This window comes from Hipposideros armiger, unplaced genomic scaffold (assembly GCF_001890085.2).
Source record: "Hipposideros armiger isolate ML-2016 unplaced genomic scaffold, ASM189008v1 scaffold_24, whole genome shotgun sequence".
NCBI classification, from domain to species: domain Eukaryota; kingdom Metazoa; phylum Chordata; class Mammalia; order Chiroptera; family Hipposideridae; genus Hipposideros; species Hipposideros armiger.
In genome coordinates, this window is record NW_017731374.1 from 5648839 (window position 1) to 5664422 (window position 15584).

The 15584-nt window shown below is 46.1% G+C and overlaps 1 protein-coding gene across 1 annotated transcript in view; it reads left to right on the forward strand.

The window, feature by feature from the left end:
- Nucleotides 1-15253, forward strand: part of SNX30 (sorting nexin family member 30) — a 97136-nt gene extending 81883 nt beyond the window's left edge. Inside the window, exons 7-8 of the mRNA XM_019635794.1 lie at nt 3519-3605; nt 15074-15253. Of these exons, the coding sequence (XP_019491339.1) occupies nt 3519-3605; nt 15074-15253 (267 nt within the window). The remainder of the gene's footprint in view (nt 1-3518; nt 3606-15073) is intronic.
- Nucleotides 15254-15584: the final 331 nt, after the last annotated feature.

Here is a 15584-nt window from a genome sequence, read left to right on the forward strand (position 1 = left end):
TCTGCCTCACCTGGGAAGAGCGCAATGATGGTGCCAACTTGGGCCAGTGAAGCAACGTCCTCCACAACTAGACTGAAGAACAAAAACGACAGCAACCTGTCTGTTCCCCTTCCCCCAATTCCCCAGTGCTGTTCCCATCCCCCCAGTTCCCCAATAAAAATCTTAAAAAAAAAAAAAATACAGTGTTTGAGAGAGGTTTATTCCATGTCTTGAATTAAAAGTCGCCTTGTCATTGAGGCCCTCCCTGGCGACTCGATGTACAATTCCACCATCTTCCAAACCTTCGGCACTTTATATCCTCTTTTCCTGCCTTTTCCTTCCCAGCACCTAGAGCTGTATATTTCACTTGTGTGTTGTCTGCCTCCCTCCAGAATGGAAGCTCCATGAACGCAAGGGTTTTGTGGGTTTTGTTGTCTGCTGTATCCCCAGCTCCTGGGTAGATGCATGCAGAAACATTACAGCAGGTCAGACAGGGTGAAGATGATGGTTATGTAAAGCAGGTGCAAAGCGTAATGAGGAGTGTCTCCACACATGTCACCATTTTGATTCCTTGTATCCACTGGAATCAGAGACCCCTCTAAAGTTCTGTGAGAAGCTCAGATGATGAATACCTTTTGCTTGTCACTCAGTGATGGGGGTGCCTCTCTGTCAATGCTGACGTGGTCTATTGGCCCTTTCACTGCATTGCAAGTTCAGGCTCCATTATCCATCAGCTGGCTGACCAGTTTTATCAACAGCCTGTGGTGTTTGGAGTGGGTGGCCAGTCCTTTTAGACCATCGCCAACAGTGTGCAAAGGTACTCTCAACAAGGATGGTAGTCTTGAAGAGATCATCTTGATTCAAAACATGTTTTCCAACCTTTACTGTGGTTGAATTGCAGCCAGATTGGGAAACCACAGCTTTGCTGAAAGGCAGCAGGAAAAGCCCGAGTGAGTCACCACTGTGATGGGGGGCCTCAACCATGTCCCCCCACTGAACCTTACTGTTCTTATATATAAAACGGGGATAATACCCTTTTACTTCTTCAGAGTTGTTTCAAGCTTTTGTTGTTGTTGTGAATTTTTTCTGCTGTCCATTGATGGCGGGGATGTCAGCACAAATCCTCCAGTCAGCCCACCTGACGAGGCAGCATTCTGACCACTCCAGGTGACGCTGAGGGTAACAGTGGCTGAGGAGACAGAGGGCCTACCTCTCCTTGGGGCCAGGGAAGGCCCAAGCTAACTGTGTAGGGACTATGGCTGAATCTTGGGGTGTAGGGGAGGAGGTGCACTGGGGCTGCTTTAGCTGTAGGGAGCTCACACACCTCTCACCAGCCCTTCCCACCCAGGGGTTTTGGCAGCCTCAGCAGTTCTTACCACACTGACAGAATTTGGGACTGGGACAACTCCTGTGTTCCCGTTCCTCGGCTGGCTATGTTCCTCGGCTGGCTATGTTCCTCGGCTGGATATGTGTTGTTTTCCTGTAAGATGTGAGGCATCCTGTGGAGGAAGGATGTGGCAGTGGTCCCCCTCCCCGCTGTCTCATTGCCCCTCGGGAACCACATTTGCATCTCCAAGGATAGCATCATGTGTTTAGCCCTCTAGAGTGGAGATTATGATTTTTTACCACTGGTGGTATCAGACTAGTAGATTTAGAATATTTTCTGGATTCTGCAAAGTCCAGAAAGGACCCTTGATTTTTTTCGTGGGTTTGTCTTACTCTAGATTTGTGCTGTCCAGTACAGCCATCACTAGCCAAGGTGGCTATTTAAAATCAAATTAGCTATAATCAAATTAAAATTGAAACCCAGTTCCTCAGTCGCAGTAGCCACATTTCAAGAGCTCAATTGGCATGTAGGGCTAGTGGCTACCGTATTAGATGGAGTAGATGATAGAACATTTCCATCACAGCAGAAGGTTCTGTTGAACAGCTCTGTAAACCTTCCTACTCAAAGGTCAATGAGTGTGGGAGGAAAGCTGTGAGCACTTAGGAGAAAGACGAGCGGCAAATGATGAAAACAAGCTGTTGCAAGTTTTACCTCGTGTTCTTCTCGTGGTAAGATATTCCTCAAAGGAAATTCTTCAGGGGAAGACTTGAGGTGCCCTGTGTTGACACATTCCATTAGACGGTTGTCCCCAGAGTGCTCTCAACTGTTCATTCACACATCACCTTTCAGCACGTTGTCGGGGACACAAGATGCCCACCGCTCAGCCAGGAAATGGCTCCTTTCCACCTGACTTCACGCTCTGCTGGAAGGTCTCTATGGGAAGAGTACAAGATTAGAAACTTTTGTAGCCATGTGCAACTTCTGAGTTAGCAGCCAAGAAAATTCTTACCACTCTTGGTTTGTCATTTGCGATTCTACTAAAAGGAGACAAAAAGAAACACTTGGATGAAACATGCTTTTCTAGAATGTCGGCTGCAAGCTTTTCTGTTCCACCTGGTGGCGTCGTAGCAGCAGAGTTGGGACTAGGTGATTTAGGGTGACACTCATGCTCAGGGGCCAACCAGGTACTTGCACAGGCCCAGGAGTGAGTGTCTCCTTAAACTTTGTGTCCTGGGCACCTAGTTTGTTACCTGAGGCCTGTCCAGGCTGGCTCTCTGTGGGCCCATTTACCGCTCACTCGGGCAGGCTCACCACATGTTTGCAGGGATGCTGGGCTTGTACACAGCTCGCTTAGCACCTGCAGCCGCCCTGTGTGTCTGCAGATTTTCCCTCAACAAAACCACTCAGGTAGAGGCTGTATCTCTTTGCTCTTTGTCTTCCTGGTCTAGAGTGGAGGACAAATAAGGGGCTAATGGATCAGTGAGCAAATCAGTCTGCCAAGGATGAATTAAAGAGCCAAGAACGTTCCAGACTTAGACTTTTCCATCAACAATATCCAGCCTGGTTACCTGCCAAGCTTTACATTTTGGTACAGCTACGTTCCCTCTGCACACGGGGAAGCCAAGAATCCTCGCCTCGCCATGGCTATGAATGGGCATCGTTTGCCCCACTTGCCCTTTCCAGGAATTCTGTCCCTTTTAGAGTCAGGCTGAGATACCGTACTAGAAAGCTCTGTCTCTGAGAATGGTTCTTCTTCTCCCCTTAACTCCCCTTAAAGTGGAAAGTGAGTTTGAAAATTATGGATAGAATCATATTTTGTTCAAATGTGATAAAAATGTTTGTATTGTATACATTGTTATTACGTTTCCTCCTGGAATTGGTTTGGCGGTATCTTAAATCTCTCTCCTACCCAAGCTTATTTCTTAGAAGGCCTTTTCTACTGGCTTTACCCTCTCTCTTTCCAAGTTGGAAAATATTTGTATGAATTAATAAACAAGTTGACTCTTCCACTCCCTCCTCCCCCCAACACACAACTCTGCTTTCTCTAGAGTCCATGTCGCATGTCACAGCATAGCCGGACTGTCCTAGGAGCACCAGGCTGGGCCTGGGTGCCATGATTTGCGGGAGGAATGGGATAAAGAAACACTGCCTGGGGCTTGGAGGCCCCTTTGTGCATGCTGTGTTACATGCTCCTGCTTTCTGCCTCCCACAGAGCGTATTGAAGAAGAGGGACCAAGTGCAAGCAGAGTACGAAGCCAAACTGGAAGCTGTGGCTCTGAGAAAGGAAGACCGCCCCAAGGTCAGGGAAGCCCCTGGGGGAGGCGTGGGCTGCTCGGGGCTGCAAGCTGCAACCATCCCACTGGTACCACGTGACTCTTGTCCCTAGACATGTAGACCAAGGTGGTCAGTGCCAGCGGGGCTGTGTTGATGCTGCTACTTTCCTCTTTTTGCCCTTTTTTATGTCTTATTTCTGGGATTTCTTAATGTGCACTTGAGATTGAGTTTTCTGCTGTTTCCTGGGATTTTTTTTTTTTTTTTAAGACTTCTAACTCTGCCATTCATGGACAGTTCCCCTCTCTGCAAAATGGGATTGAGGAGAAAGGGGAAGACCAGTGTAGATCAGTGTTCTCAAAAGTGTGATTTGTGGACTGGTCCACGAACTGTTACCGATCCATGACGCGTAAAGTATAGACACTGAGAGGACACATTTTTATAGCAATTTGACATTTATTGAAGGCTCAAGATGAGTGTTGTCAAACTAGGGTGGAGAGTTGTGTGTGGAGCAAGCTGCATGCTGGTTGCGCACAGTAGGGCTACACCTTGGTTGGATTGGGGGGAAAGAAGCCAACAAAAAGGGGTCCTTTACCACAAAGTTTGAAAAGCACTGATCTGGCTCATTTATGATGCCTTCCAGCTCCAGTGCTCCAGGTCTGGATGGAGGATCATAATTGTAAAAATGCTAAGATTGTTTGATCACTCCCACTTGTTGCCTGGCTCTTCCCCTAGACAACCAAGATGAAAAAATAAGAGCGATAATAGCCAACATACAAGTGCTTACAGTGGGCTCAACACTTTATATTATCTCATTTATTTTACACAACAACATGTGGTTCAGATACCATCATTATTCCCATTTGGGAGATGAGCCAATCAAGGCCCAAGATTACACAGCTAGCAAGTGACAGAGCCCAGATTACAGCCTGCAGTCTGACGTTAGAACCTTGCAGCTACTGAAATTGGGCCCGGTTTGCACCCCCATAGTAGAGGCCTCTCCTTGTCCCCGGCCTCACCTTCCCTTGACCTAGAGTTTAACAATACATCCTCCTCCTGTGACTTAAGGTTGGAATGTCCCCTGTCCCACCCAGTTCCCTATTTTAGAAAATTACCCTGAACCTTATGATTAATACCCATAGGCTTATTGATCACAATCTCAATGGTCTACCAGGCTAATCCCATCATTGTTTCTGGGTTGCTGACTCCACCACAGAATCACGTGGCCAGAGGGGAGGCAGACCCCAGGAACCCTCACGTAGCCTCTGAAGGAATGCCCAGGTTTTCCCTTAAAAACTCCAAGCCGGTCTGAGACTGTGAAGGCAGTTTTTGGAGGTGTTAACCTGCTGCCCTCTCAGACCACTGGTGCTCTGATAATAAACGCTTATTCTATGACCCAACTCCTGTGTCAGTCTATTGGCTGAGCGGTGCGGGCAGCACGGCCCTGGACTCGTTGGCCTCCGGTTTCACTACCATTATGTTACTCTGCTCCTTTTGATTTGTAATTAGAAGGTGTGTTTGTTTTTGAAAAAGGAGTGAGATAGGGAATGTTATTAAAAAGACAAATAGCAGGGACCCCAAGTTGCAGGGAAATAGTTTGACATCAGAAGCATTTGTTTGGTTTTCTTCCTCGGTTCTCACTGCCACTGCCATGCTGAGATAGACCTAGAAGGGAACTGGCTCTGGGAATTTGAAACTCAAACCTCAGAATTGACACACCTTGACTCTGCAGAGTACTTTTTTATATTAATTGCCTCACGTGATCACCACAGCAGCCATCTGAGGCCTAGCGGGAATGTCGTGTTCTTTCCCGATTTCATGGGTGAAGAAACAAGGCACAAAGCAGCTCAATAAATTGTCCAGTTCTGATGGTGCCGAAGGTCCTTATCCAGTGGGCTTGACACAGCAGGCATACGATACATGTTTGTTGTATCGCTTCCGGTGTCACCCATTGTGATCTACACAAGAGAGTGAGAGCTGCACACCTCTTACAGAAAGTCAGCTGATAAAGACCGGGACTTGTGTCATTGGCCCAGTGTATGCAGGGACTTGGCCAGAGAGCTAGGCACCTTCCCTTTCATCCCCAGGCTGTCAGCCCTCTTCCATCCTGTCACAAGGGAGGACAGGACAGAAATGCAGCTGCGTGCGTGGCTGCCCTCTACCTCCCAGCGGCCTGTCCCGTTGGCTAGTTTGGTGGTCCCTGTGATATTCTGGAACATGGTGCTATCTGCTGAGCCCAAGTCTCAGTCCCATGTAAAGGAATGACATAGAATATTGTGTTTCTGTATTTCAAATGTCCATGCTCACAATTTTGCTTCCAAATATAAATATAGAAAATTCACTTTTCCTGGCTAGGAAGGGAAGAAAGATGGCACGTTAGGCCACTGGCCTAATTGGGAAACTGAGGATCCTGTATTTAAAAGAATGTCACTTAAATAGTTATGTCAGCATTCGCACCTGCTCAGGCCTGAGTACAAGCTTTGTCCTTTAATATATGTTCAGCCCTATAGGGGACAGTTTGTTTCCAAATACAGGAACTGAAGGTTATGAAAAATAGGCCGACTTAAATCTTGACTGTGCCATGGCTTGCTGGCGGCCTGAACTTCACATCTGCCTTGGAGGAGGGAACAGCTGTTTTTGGCTCCCAAGTTCCAGCTGGCCAAGCTAGGGGCTCCCTCTTCATGCTGTCCCCTTCTTGCTGGCCCTGGGTGACTTCTCCTCTCCACCCACTGGGTGTCAGAATCTTCCTGCTGCTTTTCTCACTTCCCTGGAGCATGACTGACCCATACAACTCATTCTCTTGGCCACAGGAGTTCTTAGAAGAGGGGAAGGTTTCTTTCCATCCCGTAAGACTAATCAGTAGATTCCAAACACAGCTACATTCTTGTAGCACGCCGCGGGTAGGCAGTCTTCGTCTTCCCTCTTTCTGGTGGGATACTGAGCCAGGCCAAAGTTATTCTTCCTACCTACTTAGCAATTGTGATATTTAACAACAGAGCTGGGGCTGTCGTGATGGAGGCGTACCAGTGAGTGTGACCCAACAGTGGGGGCAGCAGACTGTAGCACCAGTTTTAGACCCAAGGCAGCAACTATGATGGGCAGAGGGCTCATTTGGTGGCCTGTCCAAGTCCACCAGGGTTTGGTAGAGAGAGCATAGGATGTAGAATCAGACGGCCCTGGCTTCAGATCCCAGCTCTGCCCCCTGGCTTGGACTGGTTTGCTCATTAGCCTTTGTGGGGTTCACACATGCGACTGTTGTGAGGAGGTAGAGATCGGCATAGCATTGGGTGCAGCAACAGAAAAGCTCCATCAGTAGATCCTCTCTTTCCATTGGCGCTCCATTCGTCTCTGGTAGGAATGCTGAATGAGAACTGTGTTTTCTGGGCTTGTTGTCACTTAGATTTTTTTTTTTTAATTTTTGTGGCTGAACATACTGTTGGGGGTGTTGTTTCTTTGTATCCTGAAGCTTCCCCTGCTTTCTCACCATCCCGACCGCCTGCCCTCCCTGACCACCCATCAGCAGGTAGAGACACATGGTGGAAGCCAATAGCTCAAGGTTTTGCTGGGCTTTGTGTTATGAGGTTTTGAATTCCGCTTTCCAGAGGTGCTGTTGATGAGATCAAAGCCAGGATACCAGAAAGTGGGTCCGCACTGATTTTACCCCAAGGACTCAATGAGTTCTGCTGTTAGTGACTTATAGTGGGGGTGGGATTGTTCACAGGTCCACCTCGGGGATGTGGGGAAGGAAGGAGAGGAGTCTTGCTGAAAGACGGGGAGTTTTCACGAGGGAGGGCCCCGGGTCTGGGCATGTTAACAGATCTGAGGGGGGTTGGGGGCTTCCCTTGTTTTGAGGTGAAATCTGGAAAAGTTGCTCTGAAGAGTGAGGGAAAGCTAATTTTTGCGAAGCCATGGAGTAGTGTCAAATCTAACCACTTTCTCCATAACCCAGAAGAAGGAAATGGTCCATGACCCTCACTGCGAATTTCACACTGGGAGTCCTGAGTCTGTGGCTTGTCAGCATGTACTCAGGAAGTACAGTCACGAGGCCTCTAGAGCTGAGGGAGAATGTTGGCCTCATAGAATTCAAAGTTTTGCTTCGTTTTCAGGTTGAAGAAACTCAGCAGACCCTGCGGTGGTTTGTTCTCAGGCAAATGGAGCTTTGGATTGTGTACACTTGGCTTTCCTCATTTTAATTTTTAAGTTAGATTAACTAGAGGCTCTTTAGTTGGGGGCCCGGCTGCCTTCCGCTGGGTCTGTCAGGACCACAGACTATGTGAATCTTAGACTTTGACTCTCCTTACAAGCTGGGGAGGACATCAAAGCTATTACTAGAAACCAGGAGGGGCTGAGGAACTGCACTTAAGATAGGATAGGAAGCATACGTACCCTAATGTGAACAGGGAGGGACCTTGTACAGTTTTTCTGCATTTGACTCTTTTCAATGCTAATATATTCAAGTGTTGCTAGTTCAAAAAAGAACAAAGAAGGGATGCCAAGAGAGAATGCTTAAAAAAATCTTGCAATTATCATCAAAAAGTAAAAAAGAAAAAGTGTGTGTGTGTGTGGGGGGGGGCGTGGGGAAGGGGAGTGCTATTTTAGGCCCTGACCTACGGGTGGCTTTGTACTGGGTACAGTGCCAGGTGAAGAATCTATTGGAAATGAGTAGTGTCACTGTGGAACTGAGGAGGTGTGTCGCATGGAGGTGGGTGGGAGCAGAAAACAGGAGGTACTGAGCTGCTCCTTCTCAGGTTGAGCACGGTAGGGAGGGAAGCAGAACCTGAGGTCCCTTGGACAAACCTCTTAAAGGCTGTGGACCTTTAAAAGCTTTGAGGACTACCAGAATGGGTAACGTTCTGGATGAGGGAAGACGTGGCACGTAGCAAGAACTCTAGTTCTAAAGTGGCCGAAGGGAATGAGGAAACTTCTTAATATGGAGCCTCCACAGACCTGAGAAGTAAGTGAGGGTATCTGTTGTTTCCGGCACTTTTGACAAGTGGGCAAAGATACACCTGTGGTTTCCCAGTTCTCTCCACGGCACCCATGATCTCAGCCTGGATTCGAAAGCCAGACTAATGAGAGAGAGGTTACGTCAGTCAAAGAAGGGCAGGACTCTGTCACCTCCCTTATCTTATTTAATTCTTTTTTTTTTTTTTTTTAAGCTGAGCCATCCTGCTACCTATTAGCAGCTTAGTGGCAGCTCAATTCGGGCTGGGCATCGAACCGCTGTTGCTCAGAACTCAAACTCTTGAGCGAGCTCTTTTATTTAATTCTTACGACAGCCCCTACCAATGTGGTTGTTGTCATCTTCCAGATGAGGAACCAGCGTTCAGGGGAATTACATGTATCTTATGTGCCCAAGCTAACCAAAGATGGAGCTGGGATTGGCCCCCCAGATGTGTCTAGCTCCAAAGTCGGAGCCCTTTATCCCCACTACTTGGGCTCCCAGCAATCTTGGTGCCATTGAGGGGGAGGGCTCTGGCTCTTGTAAGCATGTATGGATGAATGCTAGAGGGGCTGGGAGAGAGAATATAGACCTTCTCTTGGGTCTTCAGTCTCTGGGTCTGCTAGCTCCTTTCAGCCATCATGCAGGTGAACTCATGACTTCTGTTTTTGACTCATCTTGTGCCCTTTCTTCTTCCTCCTCATCTGTTATTCTCTGACGTTTGTTTCTTTTGATCTATTTTTTTTAAAGCATTCTTTCAGGGACCAATGACTTCCTATTTGCCAAATTCAGTCATCTCTTCTCCATCTCCACCCTATCTCAGTGTTTTCTCAACATTTTTTCTTCTCACAGCTCACGTAGAAAATGAAAATGTTTGTATGACACACTGGGATAAACAGACCCGGTTGCTTGAAGCTGGAGGTGAGCAACCTACGACTCTGGCTGCCCAGAGGGCTGCAGGATCCAAGTTGCTATCATTCACGCAGCGCCAGTCAGGAAGCTCTGCCCCACCTTTCACCCAGCAGCGTATGGCTGAGAAAACTACCATCTTGCTTTGCTTCTGTCGTTGGTCCTGGCCCCTGTCCCATAGCACTCAGGAGCTCCCTCTCCCCCAAGTTTTGGAATCCTGTCTGCCTTACATAATCTTTGGGGACTTTTTAAACCTATTATCCTCATGGGTGCAAATAATGTGACCTCTCCAGACTAGCTCCAAGAAGGAGACTTAGGTAGAGATTTATATTGTAGGTCCTAGAAATGCCTGGTACATGGAAAGAGCTCAACAATACATTTTTAAATGAATGTGGAGTGAATTCGCATTGTCACCTTGCTTCCCAACACACAAAAACGCTTAATCTTATCCCATATTACCTTTCTCCCATCACTCCAAAAACCCATATTCTGTAATGGATATTCTCATGAGAAATAGGGAAACTGATGTGAAAAATGCAGCCTTGTTCTCTATTTAGGAGTTTTTGTCTTTTGTGGTCTTATTTGGTAATTTTTTTTTTCCTTCTTGGTGTCTTGTGATAAGCAACATCCAACTATCAGCAGTGAATATTACCATCTCAGTATCTTTCAGACGCAAGATAACATAACTCTAACAACACCTCAACCAAAAAATGAAAACATTGAGATAAGGAGTGTGGGATGTTTCTTTCTGTTCAGTTAACTAATTGTCACAAAAATACCATTGAAAAAGAAATAAAAGTGAGAAAAATGTGACCCTGAGTGTCTGATGCCAGTGGCCCTCCTTGTCATAAAGTTGGGCAACTTCAGTAGCTGGTCATTTCAGACAGCTCATGCCAATTCCTCTTACTCTCTTCTTTTTAAGCCCTCCCCCCTCATCCCTATCCAAACCGCTCCATCCCTGTACTTCTATGGCTCTGCTCGCTTTGACTTACTTCCTGCTTCTGTGCCCATCTTTCTTAGTGACCTTTGCTGATTCCTTTATTAACCCTATAAATGTAGGCTTCTCCACGAGTTCTGCCCTTTGACCCTCCCTTCCTCAGCCTCCTTTTTTATTCCCCCATATATTTAAAACAATTTTTAGTCATGTCAAAGTACACATAACATAAAATTTATCACCTTAACCATTTTTTAAGTGTAGTTCAGTAGTGTTAAGTAACTTATATAAGTGGAATCAGACAATATTTATCTTTTTGTGACTGGCTTATTTCCCAGCTTAATATCCTCACGATTCATCCATGTTGTAGCATGTGTCCAAATTTCCTTCTTAAAGCTGAATAATATTCCATTGTATGTATATACCACATTTTGTTTATCCATTCACCTATGGACAGACACTTGTGTTGCTGCCACCTTTTGTTGTGAATAATGCTGCTATGAACATGGGTGTACAAATATATCTTTGAGATCCTGGTTTCAATTCTTTTGGGTATATACCCATAAGTGGAATTGTTGAATCGTGGAAATTATATTTTTATTTTTTGAGGAACTATCATTCTGTTTCCCACAGCGCTGAACCACTTTGCATTTCCACCAACAGCGTATGAGGATTCCAAGCTTTCCACATCCTCGCCAACACTTCCTATTTTCTGTTATTTATTTATTTTTATTATTTATTTATTTTTTATTTATTTTTTTAATTGGGGAATTGGGGGGAGAGGAACAGTGTTGGGGAATCGGAGAAGGGGAACAGACAGGTAGACAAATTGCTGTTTCTGTTCTTCAGTTTAGTTGTGGAGGACATCGCTTCACTGGCCCATGTTGGTATGATCATTGTGCTCTTCCAGGCTGAGGCAGCAATTGGTCGCCGGTCATTGGTTGGCTGCTCACAGCGGCTCCCGGCAGCTCACACTGGCTGCTGGCTGCTCACGTAGCTCATGGCAGCTCACTGCAGCACCCCTGCAGCCCTGCTGCAGCCTACGCCATTGCTGGCGACTCACAGCAGCCCAGCTCCAGGTCGAGCTGTTCACCAGCTTGGCTGTAGAAGGCAGTGTCACTGGCCCTCAATGTGGGATCCCAACTGCAGCCCTGCTGCTCAGAGCTGGCGTTCCCAAGTGAGCTCTTAACCAGCGGAGCCACTCGGCCGGCCCTATTTATTTATTTATTGTGATAGCCATTCTAATGGATGTGAGGTGGTATCTCACTGTGGTTTTGATTTGCATTTCCCTCATGATTAGTAATGTGGAGCATCTTCTCATGTGTTTGTTGGCCATTTGTATGTCTTCTTTGGACAAATGTCTATGTAAATCCTTTGCTCATTTTGAAATCGGGTTGTTGGTTTCATTGTTGTTGAGCTGTCTTAGCACCTTGTTGTGGAGGGTGGGTCTCCCCCTTCCCATGGTAGCATCCACCTCCTTTGCCTGGTCTGTGAACCTGTTCTTTAATCCTGAGCCTTATATAGACTATTGCCACCCTAGTCATTCAAACTAGAAATGTCAGGCTCTTCTCTGACTTTCTGTATCTTATATCTCACGTGCAATTGGTTGCCAAATCTGTCAGTTCTGTCTCCACCACGTTGGTCTAATCTATCCTCTCCCTTTTGGTGTTAGAGTCACTGCCCTGGTTCCAGAGCGCAGAGGGTGATCTTATGATAGTATAGTTTGGTGTTGACTCATCTCTGATCTCTGGTGAAATCCTGGGTGGGATAGTGTGGGTGAAGAGTAGCATGAAGTTTGAAAGAACATATTTAATTATATTACAATAGTTTATATTTGGAGAATGGAAAAGTAACCTCCTTTTTTTTTTAAGACATAGACTACAACTCAATAAAATATTCTGACCTAAGGAACTGTGCAGCTGATAGATTATCTTTTGTGAACATCAATTTATAATATTGATACTGATCAGAACTAGCAAATATTTGTTGAGTGTTTAATATATGCCAGGCACCAGTGTTTTATGCATTCTGTCTCATTTAACCTCATAACAACCTTGTGGGATAGTATTATCTAGAAAAAGAAGCTGAGGCATAGAGAGGCCCAAAGCCACCCATCTAGTAAGTGGTAAAGGTGGTATTCAAACTCTGGAAGTCTGGCTCCATAACTGTCTATATAGTTAGAGGAAGCACAAAGCCTATTTATTTTCCAAAGGGGGACACGAATTGAATGGCTCTCACAAAACCTGCCCTTCAGGAAAAGTCCCAGGCGTTTTATCTTCTACGCCCACCAGATTTGCCAGCTGGAGTTCTGTCTCTCTGCCTTTATGGGCACTCTGGCCTGTGAGCTGTTCCTGAGGTGGGTCTAGTTATTTTCTCACTCTGTCACTTGCATGTACTGTCCCTCTAGAGTGCCCCTTCTCCCATCATCACATGTTCCACTTCTATCATCTTTGAAGAATCGACTCAGTGGTATTTCTTCAAAGAAGCCTAATCCCTCATTCCAGCTGGACTCACTCTCCAGTTCTGCCTCATAGTGCGCTCATCATGGACTCAAGAGCAAAGTGAAAGCACTCATAACATCTCACCTGCTGTCCAGGCAGGTTCATTTTCTTCCCAGGTACACCGTAGGCGACTTGAGACAAGTTTGCCTATTGAGACCTAAGCACTTTCGTATTCCTCACTGCCAAACATGGAGTGTGTTGTGAGAATGATAAACCAAAAATACCTCCCAAAGCGAGGCTCAGGCAATCATAAAATCCAAAGCTATGGTTCCGACTCTCAGTTTCTGTGGGTCAACCAGAGTTCCCATCCCCAGAACAGACCCAGGAATCTTTCCTACATAAGAACGTCTTTGAATCAGACAGCCTCGCCTCCCTCTTCTCCATGTGCCCCAACAAGGTTCTCTTTTCAGGGCGTTCCTTTTTCCTCTTTGCTGAAGTGATTTTGTATAGCAAACAGGAAGTTAGTGCCAGGCACTGTCACTCAGATGCTAAAACGAGCAGTGCCCAGGAGAGGAATAAGGGAACTGGACTGTGCCTACAGGGAGGTGAGGCCTGGCCAGAGACACTGGCTCACTGGGTGTTCATTGAGGCTGGTTCACTGGACCTTTGTAGGGGAATGGCTCGGGTGCAGCACAACCAGGGCAGTCTTGTTTTATTTCAGTTTCCCCTGAGGTGGCCAACAGTAATGGATGAATCAGCAGGGAAAGGCAAAAGTGACTTCAGTCATAGCATCAGAAGAAAAAGTCAAGTCTTCTTTTTTTTTTTTAATCCCAGAAGCTTAAGTGCTTTGAAGAAGGTTTCTTTTCCCCCCTTAAAAGAAGTTCCTTCCTTTTAAGCTGCCTGGGATGCCTCACTATATCTTTTTCTTCATTTCATCCTCATTTCACCCAAATTTAGTTCCCATGCCAGGCACATTTGAACCCACTCACCTAGGTTGCTTCACTTCCCTTGTTTCTGTGTACCGCAGCCATCTCCAAATGGTCTGGTGTCAGATGGCCAAGTGCCCTCGGCATTTTTGGAAGCCCTGAAAGTGTCCAGCTCCCCCAGGCCTGACCTCGCCATTATTGATGTTTCTGGGTCAGCTCCTTGCCCATAAGGGCTGGGTATAAAACTTGCCTGGTTGGTAGAGATTGACCCTGAAGGTGATCCACAGCTTAGAGACATTGGGGTTCACAGGCCCCAGCACACAGAGTGTACAAGGCCTCATTTGTTGTTGGGAAGCATTTGACAGGTGGACGTTTGACCCAACTTTGGGCATGTTGATCCCCTGGTCACCATCAAGGCCCAGTGGAGCTCTTGAGTCAGGAGAGAAGGTAGCTTTGTGCTTTGGTAACCAGGGTAATCATATCCCATTACCTTCTCATAATATTGTATGCTCTCTCTTAGCTGTTTAGGATGGCCAAAACTCACCAATGCAAAGTGAAAGTTGTGAAATTCAGGTGACATAGCTCCATTTTGAGAAAATCTTAGGCATTTCTTTAAGAAAAACTTGAAAGAGCCTGTTATGTTTTTCTTCTTTGTGTTTGAGATTCTTTTGCCACACATAAATAATTTTCCTCGTATTTCCCAAGAATTACCTAACTTTAACTTTTCATTTTTGATGATCTGCTATCTTGGGACGCATGGACAAGTCTCCAGTTTATTTGTAATGTGGGGTTCAGAGGAGAAAGCCAGCAAATAGTCCTATTAATGCAATTGATTATTTGATTAATGAGGATAGGCATTATCGAGCTTCGCAAGTGATGGAATAGTTCACATGATATAGGAAAACCTTCTTTTCTGGTTTTGTTATGGGAAACAGGAGACTAGCAGGGTAATACCAAATACTGTTGGATATTTGCAAAATTTATGCACATTTTAATGTATGTATGGGTAAAAAAATGAAAGAGGAACCAAAGATATATGACCGAATTGCAGTGTTTCTTCTTCCTGTTTGTGCATGGGGGCGGGATGCTTTCCCCGTGAGCCTCTGTTGTGCTTGGGTGGGTTTGAAGATCTGGGTCAGGATAGCTTTTTTTCAGAATTCCTTTTTAGACCTGAAAGCCCTAGGCTCTACCTTCAAACAAATGGCTCCAGAGGAGAGAGTGTGTTTGTGGCATTTTACTGTAGTAATTTGGCCCTTCACAAATGTGTGAGCAGGGGAGCTTGAGGCATGAGAAACCAGTTATTAATACATGTACAGAACACCCATTTATGCATCCTCCTTCCAGGTGCCAGCAGATGTTGAGAAATGTCAGGATCGGATGGAGTGTTTCAATGCTGATCTGAAAGCTGATATGGAGAGGTGGCAGAACAACAAGAGGCAGGACTTCCGGCAGCTGCTCATGGGAATGGCTGACAAGAACATCCAATATTATGAGAAGGTAATGAGCATGCTGACAAGACCGTAGCCCCCTCATTAAGGAGGCATTTCCAGTACCCTTTCGTAAGGGCCTGTCAGAAATCCAGGGGCAGGGATTCTGCCAGTCCCAACTCCTTCCCTTATTTTATGTATGTATTCTTAGTAACCCCTGCCTGTCTTTGCCCAGCTGTGCTAGATGTGGTGCTGAGCTTGGGAGCAGAGATTCCCCAGGTGCCCACAGGGTTTTCACTTGCACTCACTGCTGATGGAAGCAGCCGTTTTGGTCTGTGCCAGTTGGTCCTGGCAGTGAACTGCTTCCCAGAGTCAGTCAGGCCTTCATTGCAGGGATGCCCCCAGTGATGGAGGTTTTGGGGTTACAG